Below are 21,037 nucleotides of genomic sequence, written 5' to 3' on the forward strand. Positions count from 1 at the left end.
CTGGTCATCTCCCCAATTGGAATTATAGATGACATAATAATTCTTCTCAGTATTTGAATCAAATGCTCACTTTGATTCTTTTATGGGATTACGGACTCATTTAGATTATCTATTAAAGTAAATTGTCTTTCTCGCAATATAAACGTTCTTACAATGTCGCTTATCTTTAGTTTGAACTTAGACAATCAATGAACTAATATACGCTTGTCACAATTTCGCTATGCATGCAAAATATGAAAGACAAAATATACAAAAGAAATAATAGTAAAATGTGAAATTAACGTTATTTATTTATTAATCATTCAAATATATAGAAAACAGTTACATGTTTACTATAATATAGACACATTTCCCAAAACAAAGTTCTTGTATTATTTTGAGATTTATCCAATTTTTAAAATAAATGAATCTCTCATGTGAGATAAGGAATATAGATCAAAAGTCCTATAAGAGTTTATTTAGGTGTTAAAAAATATAAAACGTGTGGACTAAACTGACATATGTGTGATAAAGGAACCGTGTTCAAATTTTTAATTAACATTAGTTTCGAGTTTGGTTCCTGAACAACTCCTACCCTTACCTCTTATATATATAAAGTGATGAAGTTTTTTTTTTTAGTGTTTAATACACTAATAATTTAACTCCACAAATAGGTTTCAAATATGGCTACATATCTAATTCTTTTTCGTTGCCTAATTTTTTCAATATTTTTACTATATCTTAAGGTAGAGTTTGGTGCTTTCCCGTGTTATGATTTCAATGGAATGTGATTGTTGGGAATGCGATTACTGGAAATATTACTTTACAACTTTTGGTATACGTCTGAATGTATTGATTAAAATCTCAAGAAAGTTACATTATCATGTTTGGTTCACTAAGCACTTCCTTAGAAATGTAATGATAATTTACAAAATTACCTTTATTTAATAAAAGATAATATTTATGTATTTAAATTTTATCATAAACTTTATTCTTAACAAATATTTTATTTAAATATTTAATAATAAAATTTGATTAATAATTTTTAAATTATTTTTTAATTTATAATTTTAATTAAAAGAAAAATTGTTTCAAATTTGTCTTCTTATATATTTTTCTAAATATAATAAGGCACATATAAAATTAAGTATATATAAAAATAAATTTATATATCAATAGATTAATAATGCATTCAACTCAAATAATAAAATACTTTGTTATACTTCTTTTACTGGGGATACGTGACAACACAACAAACTATACAGAAGATGCTCCTCCATTTGCTATATGTCGGACAGTCGCTCGAATATCAATGGCCTGGAAGGTTTGATCCCATCCAACCTCCTTCCAACTTCCTCGGCACCTACTTCTCTATTTAGAACATGACTCTCTAGGCCATTAAACTTCATGTGAGCTTAACCACTCAGCACCATGGTTTAGAAGAAATAACAGAATCCGTCCCATCACAAACATTCTCCCCATGTGTATTGCAATTATAGTCTGATAGTAGGTTCATCACATCAATGCCAACAACCACAAAACTTTCTCTATAAATACTCCCACCATGATGAAGAAAGGATGGACCCTCAAGCATTTAAGCTTCTTTACCGCCCTTAACATACTCCTTCACAACCTCAACCTTTTTACTCTCCTCTTCTGGCTCTCCACTCAACTAGGATGAATTGACCTTTGCCAGCACCATCACATACTCTTTCATATCTCATCCCTTGTTGATACCCAACATATCTACATACTTAGATTAATCTCATTAAATGAATAGTGTTAAACTCAAATAATTTAATCGAATTAAAATTTCTTTGAAACAAAAGTACAAATATATTTTTTTCATTCTTTTAGGAAAGTAGATATGACAAAGGAAAATAAGTCATAAAGAGGGTTGCCTATAAAAGACGAAAATGCTAGCTAGCCAGACGTCGATTTGTCTAAATAATGTAAATTAATAGAATAAAGTTGTTGGAATAAACTGGAATGTTGGTGGACGTGGAGTGAGCCCAAATGGGTTTTCAACTTTTTGGTTCTTTGCATTTAGCTTTAATTACAACTTTTCCGCATGCTCATTCATTACATTTACAAGTTAAAATGCAGTGACAATTTTTTTTAATCAAATAAAGTCTTAATACTACAAATCATTATTTAAGATAAAAAGTTTTTTGTCCATTAATTTTGAGTTCGATTAATATTAATATTATTATTACCATAGGAGGATATAAGTTTGAATGTATTAAAACGCATTATTTTACTATTTAAAGGTTGAGAGAGATTATTAATAATTTTAAGTATTATATAAAAAAATAAAAATAATAAAAAGAGATTAATTTTTATAATAAAAGGGTAATAGTTTACCTAAAACTTTGAAATGGTTTTATTTTTATATTATTTTGTTAGGAAATGAGAATTAAAAATTACTAAAGATTAATGGTCACCTTTTTCTTTGGTTATATATCTTGAGATCACTACAAGTTATAAATCATTTTGGGGTCCATAAATCTAAAGACAGGAGATTAATTTTATTCTTGTTTACTTTTATTTTCCCTTTTTAATGCCTATTATATTTTTTTATTGATTTTATTGGAAAACTAAATTTATTTTTTTTTCATTTAACGTTAAATAACTCTTTTTAATTTTTTTAGTTTCTATTTAAATTAGCATTATATATATATTAATTAGTGAACTAATGTGCAAACGGAAAAAGAAAACTGAGAGATTTGATATTGTTGATTTTTTTTTTTAATTAAGGTGTAGTCTTAAGCAAAAGTTGATTTGTATTAAAGGTTTATTTGAATAAATACTGAACGTTAATGAATTTTTAAATTGAACTGAAGTTAGAATTTGTTTGATCCAAGCAAACAAATATTTTGTAGGTTATTTTAATGTAATGAAAATATGAAAAATATATGGTGGATTTATGGTTTATTAGCCAATATCATACCAACTATTTTGTCTATGAGACAACATAAAAATATGTACAAGATTATTCCAAAATTCTTGCACCATGAATATTTTAGTTGAAGAGAACTAAAAAAGAAGAAGAAATAATATATACGGTACATTAGAGGGTAAATGATATATATATTATTTGATTTTAACTCAAAAATTCAAATTAGCTCAATCATTATTGAGTTGCATTTCAAAAGCAACTTAATTTATAGTAAAATGTTCAAAAATTATAATAGTTTAATGTATTTTTTTAAAAAAAAATTGAGGGTTTAATTAAAAATTTTGTAAAATCAATGAGAATTTTTAAAAAAAAATCTAAAAAATCAAAGTTTTGAAGGGGTGAAAGCCCCTAGGCCCTCAAAAGGATCCTCCTTTGGCTTGAAACTTTAAAAAAGTTTATTAGATATTGGACATTTCAATTTAAATTCAAATTCAAGCTTTGAGCTTGAGTCTAAATAAGCTCTTTTTTTACTAAGAAAACAAGTGTAGAATGTTAGATACCTATAAACGATAATATCTTTAAATATTTTTATATAAAAAAAAAATCTTTAACTTTTGATGTTGAGTGTATACTTTTAACAAGTCATGTATATTTACTACTTAAAAATGTGTAATATAATGTAACATTAATGGGCAATATTTACGAGCTAAATATCTTTCAATTTAGAAGGCATAAACTTTGGCATTAATGTGCTACAAAAATTGTCTTCTTTCTTTGAAGCTATAAATTTTCTTCTTTTAACGACACAAAACTAATCAGCAGCATTAAACGGGTTTTGAAAAGTATTTTAATGAAACAGTCATAATCAACTATTAATATGCATTAATTTATTTGATTAAAAGATAATTTAAACGAAATAGTGTTGTATATAATAACAATCATTAGAATTCTTAAATAAAAAAAAACAAATTTAAGAATTAAAAATTAATCTATCTCAGCAATTGAGTCTTAGTTCGATTGATATCAGTATTTTGTATTTATTTTTTTCATCAACCAATAAAAAAAAATTCTCAAATTTTTTGAGAAAATACGCTTCAACTTTTTTTGGGAAAGAAAAATAAATACCAAATACTCAACTTGTTTAATCTTGATTGTCTTTAATCTCTTGCTTTCGATTCCATTGTAAATCTACTTTCATTTTTTTCTGAAATTATTCAAAAGAAAATTCAGCCTAAAACTTGTATTAGAGGGTGAAAAGAATATATATATATATTTTTGAATGTTGTGCTCTTTATTTTAGTGAAATAGTTAACTTAATTTTATTTATTTCAATCTAAAAATTAATTTTCGTGATTCTCATTTTAAGAATTATTGTCACAATTATACCTATCACACTTAATAAAAAACTAATACAAAAAAAAATCAAACGAGTTTAAACAATTCAACTTTATGTTGGATTGGATTCAGCTTTAAAAACTAAAATTTAATCTTAAAATTTGTAATCTTGAACTATGAATATTTTTGAATCACAAATTTATTATTTACTGATATTTTAAAAATTAAAAAATAGTTAAAAGATTATCCAGTACAGTAAAAGAGTTTTGCTGGAAACCAAAAAAAAATGAGATGATACACTGTATAATTTTAAAGAACGTTGGTAGGTTAGGTGAAATTTGGATCATAGAAACCGGAAAGAGTAACCAACCACCAAATTAATAGTAACACATTGCCATTTATTTTCAATGTCCCTACTTTCCTACAAATTAAATAATAAGTCTCCTCATATTGCAGTAAATTATTAAAAAGGTAGAAATATTTTCAAAGAAACAAAGAGGGAAAAAGTGGGTTGTCATGAAAAAGTAGGTTGGGTTGGGCGGTCCCTAACACATGCAAAATTTTATTGCAACTTTGGTGCAGTGGAAATGAGATGCGAGAGGATCCTGGATTTGTTGGCCCACCTAGTCTGTTTTGCATTCATTTACGGGTTCACGTCTAATCGAGTCGAGTTGAATTGAATTAAAAAATTTTAAGTTAATTTAATAAATTTTATTATTTATACTCAATATTTATTTTATATGGACCGATTATTTAATTAATAGACAAAGTATAAGATTACTTAATTGTATAAATAATATAATGATTTTGCCTTTTAATTTAATGAGTAAATATTTATCAAAACGATATAGTTTTATCTTTTCTTATTTAGATTTTCAGATAACTTGAATTGTATAATTCATATTCTAGTTAAATTAAAAAATTATTTTTTTTATTCAACATAATCCGAATAACTCAAACTACTTAATTCAAATTTTAAATTTTTTATCAAGTTTTTCAAATCGAATTAAATTTTGTTCACCCCTAGCTTCACTCACTTGGGGTTAAGATCTTTTCATCAATATCAAGTTTGGGGTCAAGATCTTTTGTTACTTTATTATTTCCAGTTTAGTAATGCTGTAACAAATATAGTCTTTGGTTTCATTAATGTTTTTTGAAATAGGTTGGACAGGTCGGTCGAATCAGTTGATGTATCAATTTGATAAGGAAATTTGAATCGATTGACTTGAGAATCAGTACAAACCAAATGAATTAGATGGTTGAACCAAAATTTTTCAATTTTATTAGTTTTTTAAATTTTTAATAATATTTTAATTGAATCAATTGAACTCGCGAACTAGTGATTTGACCGATCCAACTAGTGGTTCAATTTAAAAAACATTGATTTATACTTTCTATTAGTTAGATTAAAAGCTTAAATTAAGGTTCAATCTTTTAAGATTGCTCACATTAGATTCAAATATTTCAAAATAAATATATAAAGGTTAATCATTTATGAAAGCACTCAAATAAGCGCTTCTCATGTAAAAATTTTACATAGAATACATGGCAATTGAATTGAACATTACTCTAAATGCTGAATTATAATTTGATAATTGAGTTTACGCTGTTGTTAATGTGATTCCAATGCTATTTTTTAGTCTAATTTAATATCTATATTTAACAAAAAAATAGATATTTCGACACCGGTAGGAGTCAAAGAAAAAAAATCAAAATATTAAGCTAAATTTAACACCAATAAAAGTCGATAAATAAGGCAGAACTCAAAATCCGTGAGCGTCAAATGTCTCAAGTCATATTTGTAAGCCGAATTTCTCTTTTATTGTCTCATTCCCGATATTGAAGAAATTCAATTGTCAAAACCCTATACTAAAATAATTAAAATAAAAAAATTTGGTTCTTAAATTATGTGACTACCTTTCAGTTTTGCTACTGTAGTTTGACTTTTTTTTTAAAGCTTTATATTGGAATTTTTTTATACAATTATAAGTGTTTTTATTTATTTTACAGTTTAATATAATCTTGTTCAGATCGAAATAATATTCAAGTAAAGTTTTTCTGACAATGTGAATTTCAGGATTTGATCTTGATCCAAATACTTAAAAAAATCTACTCCCATTTCTTCTAACCACTTATTAATAGACATAATATTTTAAATAAACACCATCTGAAATTGTTTAAATTGTTATTTCATTAATTAATTTTATCTAAATTTAATTGTAAAAACATTAATATAATTTTTGAAATATATTAGTATTCTTTAGATAAAATACTTTTTACTTATTAAACTTTTTTTAATTGAATATGGCATTTAACTTATTAACAAATAGCGTTCATCCCATTATAAAGTTACAAGATTGAGCATGATAATTTAGATGGACGCATATGTAATTGAGTGTGTGAGTTCTTCAATCGTCCCATGACTCTTTAGCAATAAGATTATGAATTGTTTTATGCTTTACGTAATAGTTGTTAAGTGTTTTGTTTGCATCCCTATCTTATTATTATCATCCTTTTTTCTTTTGTCTCGAGAAAGAATCATCTATTCTCTTAATTTGTAATATGTGTTAAAATAAACAAACAAATAAAATTATCTACCCAATAACTTTGATTTTAAAATTTAGAATTTAAATGATAATTTAATATAATAAAGATAAAATTAATTTTTAAATTCATCAAAATTGAAATTCTTATTTGAGGAGTTTGAAAATGAACTCTAGAGAATAAACTGACAAAAAAATTTGCTTCTCAACTTTACTACTCTCTATGGCAGTTGTTATATTTTATGTAAAATATTTTCGATTTTATAATTATTTAAAAAATATTATTCATTCTTTCAGAAAATTTATCCATTAAATTTTTAAATTTTATTTTTGATGAAGTAGTTTATATATATTATAATATTTAATTAACTAAAATATTTAGAATAACTAAGATTAATGTTTAAAAAATTAACCCAAAAAAAAGTCATTTGTAAGGAAAAAAAAAAAGAAATACTGTATTAAATAAACTATCATACTTTTTATACCTTAGCATCAATAATTGAAATATAATATTATTTTTTGATAATTACATTTTTAGTAATCGTATTCTTTAAATATTATGTTTTTTGGAAGGGTAAGTTATATGGTTGGTAATCTAACTTTCATAAATGTTTATCTAAGGCATCAGAAATAAAAAATTTGCAATATGAGTATTACCATTACATTTTTTGTCATTTTAGTCACTACCATTACATACTTTAGTCATTCTAGTCACCGGTTCTTAATTTATCATTACATGCATTCATTTTAGTCACTTAATTTTAGTAAATTTTCATTTTGATCGCTTATTTTATTTTCTCAGAAGAAAATCTGAGCTTTATAGGGAATTGTGTTATTTAGTAAATTTTAGTAAAGTTTTCTTACAAAACCTTATATTTTTCTCTTTTATTGAAAAAACTAAAATTAATTGTAAAAAAAAACAAAGGAAATAAAAAAGATAAAATAACTTTTCCTATAAAAATTTAGGTAAACCACATTTTTTATTTTTATCAACAAACTAAAATTAATTCTAAAAAAAGGAAAAAAAAGAAGATAAAAGATAAATTATTTTTCTTGTAAATCTCAAGTTTTTCTTATAAAAGTTAAGATAATTTCTCTGTAAAACCCTAGGTTTTCTCCTTCCTTTTACGGAGAAGAAAAGTGAAATTAATTTTAAATAGGTAAAAATAAAGGAATTTTTTTTAAAAAAAATTATTTTTTCTAACCCAGATTTTCTTGTCACTAAAAAAATAAAATTAATTCTTAAAAAACATAAAAGAAAAGAAAATGATAAAATAAGTGACCAAAATAAAAATTTACTAAAATTGAATGATTAAAATGAGTGTACGTAATGAAAAATTAATGATGAGTAACTAAAATGATAAAAAAGATGTAATGGTAGAGTCCATACTAAAAAAAATTATTTTTAGTGCCTGAAATAAAATTTTATAAGAATTGCGTGACAAACTATGGAATTTACCCTTTATTGAAAGCTTCGCATAAAATTACCTTTATGAAGACGTTGCCTCTTACGTCAGATTAGAAAAAAGGATTACTGTTTTATATTAATTCAAAATTTTGTGGCAGTAATATTTTAAGCATTTGAATTATGGTATACTTTACCTATATTGTCCGAAAAGAAAACAAGAAATTTGTGCCCACTTTCCTTTTTCAATTTTACAGTAGAGGAATGGCAAAATATAACCTATATCTTCAAAACTTTTTGGTCCTATTCATATCGATACACAATCATTTTCTAACATTAGTGGGGCAGCTTGAGGACCCTGTTTTTTAGGCTGTGTAGTCCAGAGAAGAGAAAGACCTTAGCTTCCCTCGGTCTCTTTTGCCTCTTCCATCATTAAGAGAGGGAAGTTTATAAAATCTCTAATTGTCTCTCTACATTCTATTTCTGGCGCCATTTCAAGCAAACCTGTCTTTGTTTCAAACCTTTTTTTTTTTTTTTGGGGGGGGGTCCTTCTCTCCAGCTTCCCAACTCCTAACTTTCTGTTCCTTTAAGAAGAGCCTCTTTTGGGTTTGCCACTTTCAAGAAACACATGGAAGAAAAGTTGAGCACGATGCCTATGTCACTAGGCAACTCTGACACTAACTCACCTCATCTGCCACTGGGTAGCCTGGTATTATCTCAAGTCATGAACATGGACTTGGAGAGAAACCTCGATAATGCAGCAACAGGCGAGGGAGCCACAACAAGTACCACAGCAACAACAGTTCCAGGACCAAGTGGAGGTGGGGTTGATTCTTTAGGAAAGAAAAGGAGAGGGAGGCCAAGAAAATATGATGCAGATGGGAACCTTAGGTTACCATATAAATTAGTGACGACTTCTCCTACTGACTTCTCCTCTTCCAAGAGAGGTAGAGGCAAGCCTCCTGCTTCTACCAAGTGCCACCTTCTAGCTTCTATAGGTAAGTTAAGTTCAAGGAAGTCTTTTTGGCTCTTCTGTAGCTCCAAGGAAACTTCTTTTTGGTTCCAGAGAAAGTGCAGATATTAATATATTGTAACTGTTTGCATGTCAGATATTAATATATTGTAATTGTTTGCATGTCTTTTTGTCATTTTCTTTCGGGGGTACATAGTATTCAATTCAACTTGCATGCTGAGGAAAAATAAAAATATAATCTTGAATTTGAGCAAGAAATATAATATAGCCTTAAAGACTTGCCCTTTTTGGTACTGTTCTTTTCTCTAAGTCTCTCCCAACACATTATTGGTAGTTGATTCATGCTTAAGGAATTGTATATTGAAGAATAAATAAGACTGGATTTTTCACATTAACTTCAAATTTGACGAAAAGAAAAGCTAATAATATATAGGAACTTGGTTTTTGCTTCTCATTGTTCCCTCTTGAATACTGCTAGAAATTAAAGCTAATAATATATAGGAACTTGGTTTTTGCTTCTCATTGTTTCCTCTTGAATACTGCTAGAAGTTAAGAGATTTGATTATGATCAATTTTTGGTGAATTTCGGGCTTTTATTTTCATTAATTAATCAATCCCTATTGCTTTGGACATTAATTAGGAAAGAAATAGAAACTGACCCATGTATATTATATCTTAAATATGGACAGTTGAGTTGTTTGCTAGCACAGCTGGTGGGGACTTTACGCCACATGTGGTCACAGTAAACACTGGGGAGGTAATGTTCCGAGATTAGAAAACATGAGAATTGCTAATTGAGATAATTTGGGTATAAATAAACAGATTTTTGAATCCTCCAAATGTCTTCAATTTGCATGATGGGAAAACATTGCTTTATTGAATGTTGCAGGATGTTGCAGGCAATATTCTTTCATTTTCTCAAAAGGGACCTCGTGGGATTTGTGTTCTGTCAGCAAATGGAGCTGTTTCCACTGTTTGTATTCGACAACCTGGTTCATCTGGTGGTATTTTAACATACGAGGCATGAATATTTCTACCTTAGTTTATATCTTGTCCTTTACGGTTTCCAGCATTTGGTTTTAATTAATTAAGGGTTTATACTTCTCATGCTGCCTGCAATGATTTCCTTTAGTTTTATTTTTAGTTATTTATATAATAAATCTTCTGTTTTTGAACTGTAGCAGTTTGAGATAAAACTTTAAATTACAATGCAGGGACGGTTTGAGATATTGTCCTTAACTGGGTCATTTACAGACAGTGACCGTGGTGGTGGAAAAAGTAAAACTGGTGGGTTAAGTGTTTCATTGGCCGGACCAGATGGTCGTGTAATTGGCGGTGGACTTGCAGGTTCCTTGGTGGCTGCTAGCCCAATACAAGTAAAAGTCCTTTGCTACTTTGTTAACATCATTTTTAAACAAATTTACATGCTTTGAGTGATATATATTTATATATATAGTTCCATTTTCTTTTGCTATAGGTTGTGGTAGGAAGCTTCATGCCAAACGGTTACAAAGTGCATAAAAAGAAGAATCAAGCTGAGCACACGGTGGGTACTGCGCCTTCAGCCACGGCGACAGCCGCAAGGCCAATCTCACAAGCGGAACCTGATGGTGATCTCAAGTTCTGCACGACACCCACATCCCCATTTCCAAAGGAAAGCAATGGGGAACCAAATCATACCACAATGGATAAACATACAAATGTTGGATCCTCTCATGCTGTCAGTTGGAATGGCTTGGAACCCACATCAATCCATCGGCCATACCCTGATATTAACGTGTCCCTGCCAAGTGAATAGGGATCATTTTATATATTACCAATTTCACTTCTACTTCGAAGTTTGAACACTTCTATTTTTCTCCATTTCGAGTTCAACCTTTTAGAAACTAATTTTATTCAAATTATTAGGCTTAATTAACAATTTGCCCTTTGAAATATTTCTGTTGTCCTACTTTTGGATTGAAACTTTTTTTTAATTTATTTTAGGCTTAATCTACAAATTGGTACATAAATGATACCTTTTTTCCATCTTGCACAAAAACTTTTTTCTGTCATAATTCACAAGTGTTACCTAAGTTACTTTTTTCTCTAAATTGGTAGTTTCATTAATCAAACTGATAATCTATTTTAAAAAGAGCTTAAACCACAAATTGATACTTAAACTATATTTTTTTTTCTAAAGTTAGTACCTCAACATTTTTTTATCACAAGTGATACCTAAATAATTCTTTTGTTACCCAGTTTATACCAAAATATTATATTAGTTAAAAAGAGTTCTAGTCAATAATAGATCCCACATTATATAAACTTAAAAATATATTTTAAAATTTTTTCTTTTACATTATTTATCTCTTTTTTATTTTTTCTTTCTTTTTCCTTTATAATATTTGAAAATACTAACAATGCTTAAATTTTACCTTCTCGAGGTTGAGACGTTGGTGGTTAATTATATCTTTGAACTTCATTGCCTACTTGCTTTACCTGATATATAGGATCAGAAAATTTATTTCATTGATCAAAATCAGTGTTTTTAGAACTAGATCGGGAACTGGTCAGGGCATTGGTCCAGAGATAGGGATTGAACTAATTAACTCGCGAACCAGTATAGATAGATTGAACCAAGCTTAAAAAATCATTGAACCAATTTTCTTTAAATGTTTTTATTTTATGAATTTTTAATCATTTATTTGATCGAATTTGACAAATTGATCAAAGCAAGAATTGATTGCTTGATTGCTTTGACCACCGGTCTATTCTAAAGAAAGAAAGAAATATATATATAAGATAAAATAATATTTTTGTCTTTTTTGTTACATGTCAATTTTTAATTGGATATTTTTTAAATAGACTTAACATTTTAACTAACGATTGAACTAACCAACTCGGAAAAAAATAGTTTGGGTACCACTTATGGCAAAAAAAAATTTATGTACCAAAATGGGAAAAAAACATAGTTTAGATACCAATTTATTGATTAAGCCTCTTTTAAAACAAATTTAACGATTTGATTAACGAAGGTACCAACTTGAAAAAAAAAAGTATTTAGATAACACTTATGACAAAAGAAAAAATTTAAATACCAAGATAAAAAAAATATAATTTAAATACAAATTTGTGAGTTAAACCAAAATCTAAACATATATATATAAAAACAAAAATTTATAGGGTTGTTTAAATATATAACTTTTTATTTAAGAAGAAAAGCATATTGTTACTAAATTGGTTTTCTTAATTATTTTTAGTTAAAATTCATTTATACTCCCTCTCACCTCGTATAAAAATCTAGAAAATTCTATAACAATTTAAAAAAATATATTAGAAATCGTATTATATGCATATGCGTGTGATAACCATAAGTTTTAAACACAAATGTGTTTAAAAATAATATATAATAAATAATGAAACTAATTAATAATAACACATGAAATATATATGAAGTTAAAATGAAAAAATTAGATTAAAATTGATTATCATGATGTTATCATCAATTTTGAGTCAGTGTTAAATTAACTTATGACTTCATCTTAATCAAATACATTAATATAGACTAAATTATCCTAAAATATTATAAGTTATTTTAATTACAGAAGGGTGTTTCCATAATTTCCTTAACTGAGTTGGTGACATGATTGAGTGTAGCACCAACTCAATAAAACATGTAATAAATAGTATAGATATACAATTGATGTAGGTAATTAAGTGTGTATAATAAATATTAAAATGTATAAAAAATAAAATAAAACTTTAGCTGAGTGATAAGTTAAAGTTTTATTAATTTAATTGGTTCAGGTTCAAATTTCTTCATATGTATATTTTTATTAGTTTTTAATTGCGAAAGGACGTTTTTATAATTTCCTAGTTGAGTTGGTGGCTTGGTTGATGGTGACATCAACTCATTAAAACACTTAATAATAGTATAAATATGCAATTGATGGATGTAGTAAAATGTGTATAATAAATATTGAAATGTATAACAATATTAAAATAAAGTTTTAATTGAGTAGTAAATTAAAGCTTCAATAATACAATTGGTTTGGGTTCAAATATCACTATATGAGTATTTTTATTAATTTTTTAAAATTAAAAAAATTAAATTACCCTCAAATAATATAATTTATTTTAATTATGAAATGATATTTTCGTAATTTTTTAATTAAATTGATTACCTAATTAAATGTAACACTAATTTAATAAAAATTTAATAAATAATATAGGTATATATTTATTTTTTTCAAATTATAGACAAAATATTAATTTTTAGGTTAATGAATCATCCCAGCACCGCCACCCACCAATCATCTCACCTGCCCAGCACCGCCACCCACCAATCATCTCACCTGCCAATCATCACCACACACTGATTTCCCGTGCATCGCTCAAACACAACTCAAGCCGCACGATCATCCAGCCGTTCGTCTCTCTTGTCCAGTCATTCGTACGACTCTCTTACCCTATGCAATTGTCTAAACATTGTGGACACCAGTCTGTTACAACTCCAGTTCCAACGTCCTTACTTTTATCAAATATATTCCTTTTAAATTTATATATATTTAGATTCTTTATATACATTTTTTGGGGGGGATTTTTATATATTTCTTCTACTTTTAGGATTTTTTATTTTTATTTTTGAAATTTATATATATTTGGTAAAAGAAATTTTATATATTTCTTTTATTTTTATCTTGAATTTTAATTTATTTACATGTGTAAAAAATAATATACTTATTTATAAAAAAGTGTTATAAAAAATATTTATCTCATCAACTCTTTAATTTAATATACTCAAAGCTTCGAAATGTGATTGAGAAGATATTTGTTGTTCTAAAACAATATTTCTCATATTAACAACACGATCTCAATGTAGCATAAAAAAGATTGAGCATCTTGCATACTTCATAATCTCATACCTAGATGAAATTGGGATAATTCATTGAAAAGTACATAGAGGAAGGAGATTTTGATAATCTTAAGGACACAGGCACAGATTCGGATTCAGATTTAGATGATGATGAACTCGGTTAAAAACCAACAAATGGATGATAAGAAATAATGAAGTGTATGTTAAATATTAAAGAAAGAATAATAAAATAATATAGAATACTAGAGAAATTAGATAAAGTTATATATAACGTTTATTTTTTTATTATTTAAAATTTTAGGAAATTTAGATAAACTTCAAAATCTTATATGGTATGTTAGGATCAACTATTTTCTTGGACTAATATATTATATAATATGACTTAATTTTAATATTTGTTATTCGTTTAAAATTTTTTATCATATTGATAATTTTTATAATAATTAATATTTTTTAAAAATATATTTTATGTAATTGTGTGATTACAATTTATAGTACTAAATAGGATATATAAAATTATAATATAATTACATTCTATCAATTAAATATATCTAAAAAAACTATAATTTTTTATAATTAAAAAAATATAACTACTATAATAATTATATTTTTATTTTTCCAAACATAAACCATGCAGATAAAATCTCTTCTAATAGAGACTGAGACGACAACGGTACTGCTATCAATAATTCAAAATTTGACAACACCATGTGGCAAAAGCCCAGCATAACAACGTGGCAGGCAGAACCTTCCAGCACCACGTCTCGATGTTTTCTTCAAGTACTTTTTAGTATCTGATTCTAATGTCGGAACCCGAACTATATCCACTTTCTAGTACTTTCTTTTATTTTCATTTTCCTAAACTTTCTAGTACTTTCACTGTCTATATATAAAACTCTAAACTCTAATCAAAGCCCTTGTATCACAGAAAAAAAACATTAGAAAAACGTCAATAACTTATAGACAGCAAAAAGAAGCGATAGTGAAGAAACGAAATCAGCGAAAAACAAAATGGAAGAGAAGAGAGGCTCTGCGGTGATCCGAGCAGTTAGCCACGACGAAGAGGGTCGAAAGGAAGTTGAAAGGACTAAAGTTCCCTCTCGTAAAATAGACACCATTAAGTACATAGAGAGGAAGTTGGAGGACAAAGGGGTACAAAGGCTGGAAAGACACCCGGCTGATGGGATAGGGATTGATCAGCCGCCGCCAAAGTCGGGTCGTGGAGGGAAGTACACCTGGGAAGGACCAGATGGGTTGGCGGAGAACGAGCTGATGGCGGCACCTGTTGTTCCAATAGGGTCGGAAGCGTGTAAATTATTGTACTAAAAAATCACACAAAGTTCAATTCCCAGGGAAGAGAGGTGGATCACATGGATCTCTTAAATACCAAGTCTTTCCTTAGACAGAATATCCCTTCTATAGTAATTTAATAGCACAATTAAATACTACTATTATACCCTCAAATATTGAAAGAAAAATAGGACAAGAAAGAACACAAGAGATTTAACGAGGTTCGGTAAATTATACCTACTTCCTCGGGCACTAACACCAGATGATAACTTTACTATCTCCAAAGTATTACAAACAAATAGAATTCCTTAAGAATTCTCAAATGGGAGAAGAGAGAAAGCTAAGAGAGAAATATTGGTTGGGATGGTTGAAATGAAAAATGAAAAGGCCTATTTATAGTTGAAGTTCAGGGACTAACTTGCAAATGGCCTAAAAAATTAGGGACCAAAATTGTAATTATCCCATTCAACTTTTCAACATTCGGTGCAACTTGCTCAACCTTTTTAACAAGTTGCTTCCTACCTTTGTTGACCTTTCAACAATCTCCACCTTGAAGATTTGATTAGGATAATCACATCTTCACACACTTCCTTCAACTCCCCAAATTCGATAAAGTTATCTTTTGTAGTGCCTCTAAATGCGCTCTCGAGCGCCATACACCTGTAGGTGCTCAAATTCTCAGGATGTTAATCAAGTTCAAACAATGATTAAACTTGATTGTTGTTACCACTTTGGTCATCATATCTGCGGGATTATCTGCTGTCGGAATCTTCTGAAGTAGAATTTTTCGTTTTTCAAAGACTTCCCGCACAAAGTGATATCTTACGTCGATATGCTTGGTTCTTGAATGATAGACTTGATTTTTCGCTAAATGAATAGCACTCTGACTGTCACAATATAGACTAATGTGACTTTGAACAACTCCCAAGTCTTTCAATAATCCATTAAGCCAAATAGCCTCCTTAACAGCTTCTGTAACTGCCATATACTCTGCCTCTGTAGTAGACACAGCTACTGTAGACTGTAAGGTAGACTTCCAACTCACTAGGGCTTTCGCAAGAGTAAACAGATACCCCGTAGTTGAACGACGTTTATCTAAATCACCAGCAAAGTCGGAATCAACATATCCAACTACAAACTGACCAAGTGCTTCATCCTGTTCAAAAATTAAACCAACATCTACGGTTTTTCGAAGATACCGTAGAATCCATTTCACAGCTTGCCAATGTCCTTTTCCAGGATCATGCATATACCTGCTCACAACTCCAACAGCTTGTGAAATGTCAGGCCTCGTACACACCATCGCATACATCAAACTCCCAACTGCATTAGCATATGGGACTTTCGCCATATATTCTCTTTCATCTTCAGTCTTCGGAGATAATTGAGCACTAAGTTTCAAATGAGAAGCAAGTGGGGTACTTACATGTTTTGTGTTTTCATTTACACCAAAACATTGTAATACCTTTTTCAGATATTGCTTCTGATTTAAACAGAGCTTGCCTCTCGGTCTATCTCTACTTATCTCCATGCCGAGAATCTTCTTGGCCTCACCTAGATCTTTCATCTCGAACTCTTGATTCAACTGAGCCTTCAGCTTATCTATCTCATTTTGGCTCTTCGAAGCGATTAACATATCATCAACATACAAGAGTAGATAAATGAAAGATCCGTCATGCAGCTTCTGCAAATATACACAATTGTCATATTTACTTCTTGTGTACTTCTGCCTTCTCATAAAGCTATCAAATCACTTGTACCACTGCCTCGGGGATTGCTTCAATCCATATAGCGATTTGTTCAGCTTACAAACCCAATTTCTACCACCAGCATCTGTGTATCCTTCAGGCTGAGTCATATAGATCTCCTCTTCTAACTCACCATGCAAGAAAGCCGTCTTAACATCAAGTTGAGCTAGCTCCAAATTCAACTGTGCTACCAAGGCCAACAAAATTCTAATGGAGGAATGCTTCACAACAGGGGAAAATACATCATTATAGTCAATTCCCTCCTTCTAAGCGTAGCCTTTAGCTACCAATCTTGCCTTGTAGCGAATATCCTTCTTGCTAGGAGATCCATCTTTCTTTGCGAATACCCACTTGCATCCGATTGTCCTTTTACCTTTCGGTAATTGCACCAATTCCCAAGTATTATTCTTCAGGAGAGACTGCATTTCTTCATCCATGGCGCTTTTTCATTTATCACTTTCTAAGCTTTGCATTGCTTCTTGATAAGTGATAGGAATATCATCAACAACGGGAAGGGCGTAGGCCACCATATCAGTAAATCGAGCAGGTTTACGAATTTATCTCCGTGGCCTTGCAACTGCAACTGGTTCTGGTGTACTTAGTGGTTCTTGGGTCAGAACCTCTTCAACCTCTAATTCCTCCATTGTGGCTGGAGAATTAGACTTATTAACTGGGCAAATCCCCATCTGCTCAAACTCCACCTGTTTTCGAGTACACTCCACCTGCTGTGGAGTATTGCTCGTCTGAATATCTTTATCTGCTACCTTTTTCAATGTGGCAGATTCATCAAAGGTAACATCTCTGCTACAGATCATTTTCTTTGTGCTTAAGCACCAAAGACGAAATCCCTTCACTCCAGAAGTGATTCCCATAAAGAGAGCTTTCTTTGCCCTCGGATCTAACTTTGACTCCTTCACATGGTAATATGCAGTGGATCCAAACACATGTAAGGAATCATAATCTGTAGCCGGTTTTCCAGACCATACCTCCATAGGAGTTTTTCTTTCTAATGCAGATGATGGCAAAAGATTAACAAGATGGCCAGCGTATGTCACAGCCTCAGCCCAAAATTGCTTGCCCAACCCAGCATTGGACAGCATACATCGAACTTTCTCCAGCAATGTTCGATTCATACGCTCTGCCAATCCATTCTGCTGTGGTGTATCTCTAACTGTGAAGTGTCGAACAATACCATACTCTTGGCACACATCGAAGAACGGATCACTTTTATATTCCCCTCCATTGTCCGTCCTAAGCCGCTTGATTTTCTTGCCAGTCTGGTTTTCGATCATAGTTTTCCATTTAAGAAAAACTCTAAGCACTTCATCCTTAGTTCTCATAGTATACATCCAAACTCTTCTGGAAAAGTCATCAACAAAAGTAACAAAGTAGTGTTTTCCTCCCAATGAAGGTGTCTTGGAAGGCCCCCACACATCTGAGTGAACATATTCCAAAATACCTTTTGTATTATGGATAGCAGTACCGAATTTCACTCTCTTTTGCTTTCCCAGAACACAATGCTCGCAAAATTTTAATTTGTAAGCCTTTGCACCTTTCAACAATCCTTGCTTTGCCAGAATTTGCAAGGATTTTTCGCTGGCATGTCCCAACTTCATATGCCACAACTGCATTGAGTCCAATTCTTTGTTACCGGAAGCTGTAGCGACTGCTCCAATAACTGTACTACCTTGGTAGTAATACAAGTTATTTTTCCTGATGCCCTTCAATATCACAAGTGCGCCAGATGTCACTTTCAAAATCCCATCTCTCATAGTAACAACTGAACCATTGGATTCCAAGGCTCCCAATGAGATGAGATTTTTCTTCAAACTGGGCACGTACCGAACATCAGTCAGAACTCTGGTTGATCCATCTTGATTCTTTAATTGGATTGAACCTATCCCAACAGTTTTACAGACATTGTCATTGCCCATATAAACAACTCATCCATTTAGTTCTACTAAATCAGAGAACCACTCCCGGTTAGGGGACATATGATAGGTACAACCCGAATCCAATATCCACTCATCTGAATGGAACGACGATGATGATGCAACTAGTGATAGTTCGGAGTCACTAGTATCATGCTTAGCAACACAAGCATCTACAGCAGCTTTTCCCTTATTCTTCAGCTTTGGACAATTTTTCTTCCAGTGGCCTTTCTCATGACAAAAAGCACATTCATCTTTCCCGAGTCTGGACTTTGACTTTGATCTCCCCTTTTGAGTTTTCTTCCGAGTGTATGAACGACCTCGGACTACTAAAGCTTCTGTATCTCTGATTGAGTTTTTCTGTTTGTCATTCTTTCTCTGTTCATAACTGTATAAGGCCGCACAGACTTCGCTCAGAGATATATCACTCCTGCCATGAAGTAGAGTAGTTTCTAGGAACTCAAACTCCTCAGGAAGTGACCCCAACAGCATCAAAGCCAAATCTTCATCTTTGAATGTCTCATCCATATTCAGCAAATCAGTGACTAACTGATTAAATTTGGTGATGTGATCATTCATTGTGGTACTTGGGACGTATGTGAAGCGAAACAGTCTTTTCTTCAAGTGGAGCTTATTTTGACTGTTTTTCTTCAAAAATTTTTCTTCAAGTGCCACCCACAACTTATTTGCAGAAGTATCCTTTGAAAAAGCATACCTCTGCTCTCGAGAAAGGCATGATCGAATTGTGCCACATGCCAACCGATTGATCGCCTTCCAATCTTTCTCCTGTACATCATCTGGTTTCTCTTCATCAATGGCAATGTCTAGACCCTGCTGAAAAAGGGCATCTAGAACCTCACTTTGCCACATACCAAAATGGCCCGTGCCATCAAAGATCTCCACGGCCAATCTTGCATTTGCAATTGTCGGTCTTGTCCACATGGACGATGTTGAAGCTCCTACACCGACCGTTTTCTCCATAATCTTTCAATATACCTAAGGAAATCTTTTCTAATATGGAAGATCAGTTTAAACTGCAACCATAGAGCATACTACGATTAACCTTCGGCTCTTGATACCACTTGTTGTTCCAATAGGGTCGGAAGCGTGTAAATTATTGTACTAAAAAATCACACAAAGTTCAATTCCCAGGGAAGAGAGGTGGATCACATGGATCTCTTAAATACCAAGTCTTTCCTTAGACAGAATATCCCTTCTATAGTAATTTAATAGCACAATTAAATACTACTATTATACCCTCAAATATTGAAAGAAAAATAGGACAAGAAAGAACACAAGAGATTTAACGAGGTTCGGTAAATTATACCTACGTCCTCGGGCACTAACACCAGATGATAACTTTACTATCTCCAAAGTATTACAAACAAATAGAATTCCTTAAGAATTCTCAAATGGGAGAAGAGAGAAAACTAAGAGAGAAATATTGGTTGGGATGGTTGAAATGAAAAATGAAAAGGCCTATTTATAGTTGAAGTTCAGGGACTAACTTGCAAATGACCTAAAAAATTAGGGACCAAAATTGCAATTATCCCATTCAACTTTTCAACATTCGGTGCAACTTGCTCAACCTTTTTAACAAGTTGCTTCCTACCTTTGTTGACCTTTCAACAGCACCACCTGCTATTGATGAGAAGGATCCTAACTACGTGGATGAGGAAGAAGAAGAGAAGATAGTGAGGGATGAAAACAGCGACGTGGCGGAGCTTGTGGTCGGAGAACTGGAAGTCGCTACGGCTGCTGAGGCTCGGAAAGGGGTAGCTAGAGTTGGTGTTGATCCTCACATCAACCTCAACCTCAACTGATATGGATATGTTGTGTTTTCTTTTGTCCGACTGCCTTTTGTGGTAAATAACAACTGGTGCAATTTCCTTAGTATTGAAACAATTAAAGAATAATGCAATAAGAAAATTGGAATTAGCCCTTTGCGGTTTTTTTTCCTTATCTTGATGGAGTGAGAGATAAATAGTAGACTTTACGATGTAAATCTCTTTTTAATTTAATTCGTTTTATTTCGTCGCTGACGTCAGCTGCTAATCTTTCAAGTCGGGTTATTTG

The 21,037-nt window shown here is 30.7% G+C and overlaps 2 protein-coding genes across 2 annotated transcripts; both read left to right on the forward strand.

Moving 5' to 3' along the window:
* The first annotated feature begins 8,451 nt into the window (after nt 1-8,451).
* On the forward strand, nt 8,452-11,052 carry LOC107889571 (AT-hook motif nuclear-localized protein 1). The gene is made up of 5 exons (XM_016814046.2): nt 8,452-9,159; nt 9,824-9,891; nt 10,024-10,155; nt 10,349-10,510; nt 10,612-11,052. The coding sequence occupies exons 1-5, from the start codon at nt 8,790-8,792 to the stop codon at nt 10,930-10,932; spliced, it is 1,053 nt and encodes a 350-aa protein (XP_016669535.1). The 5' UTR covers nt 8,452-8,789; the 3' UTR covers nt 10,933-11,052.
* Nucleotides 11,053-14,917: 3,865 nt separating this feature from the next.
* Nucleotides 14,918-20,987, forward strand: LOC107890128 (uncharacterized). The gene is made up of 2 exons (XM_016814636.2): nt 14,918-15,276; nt 20,563-20,987. The coding sequence occupies exons 1-2, from the start codon at nt 15,004-15,006 to the stop codon at nt 20,782-20,784; spliced, it is 495 nt and encodes a 164-aa protein (XP_016670125.1). The 5' UTR covers nt 14,918-15,003; the 3' UTR covers nt 20,785-20,987.
* The last annotated feature ends 50 nt before the right edge of the window (nt 20,988-21,037 follow it).

The sequence above is a fragment of the Gossypium hirsutum genome, chromosome A09 (assembly GCF_007990345.1).
Source record: "Gossypium hirsutum isolate 1008001.06 chromosome A09, Gossypium_hirsutum_v2.1, whole genome shotgun sequence".
Classification (NCBI taxonomy): Eukaryota; Viridiplantae; Streptophyta; class Magnoliopsida; order Malvales; family Malvaceae; genus Gossypium; species Gossypium hirsutum.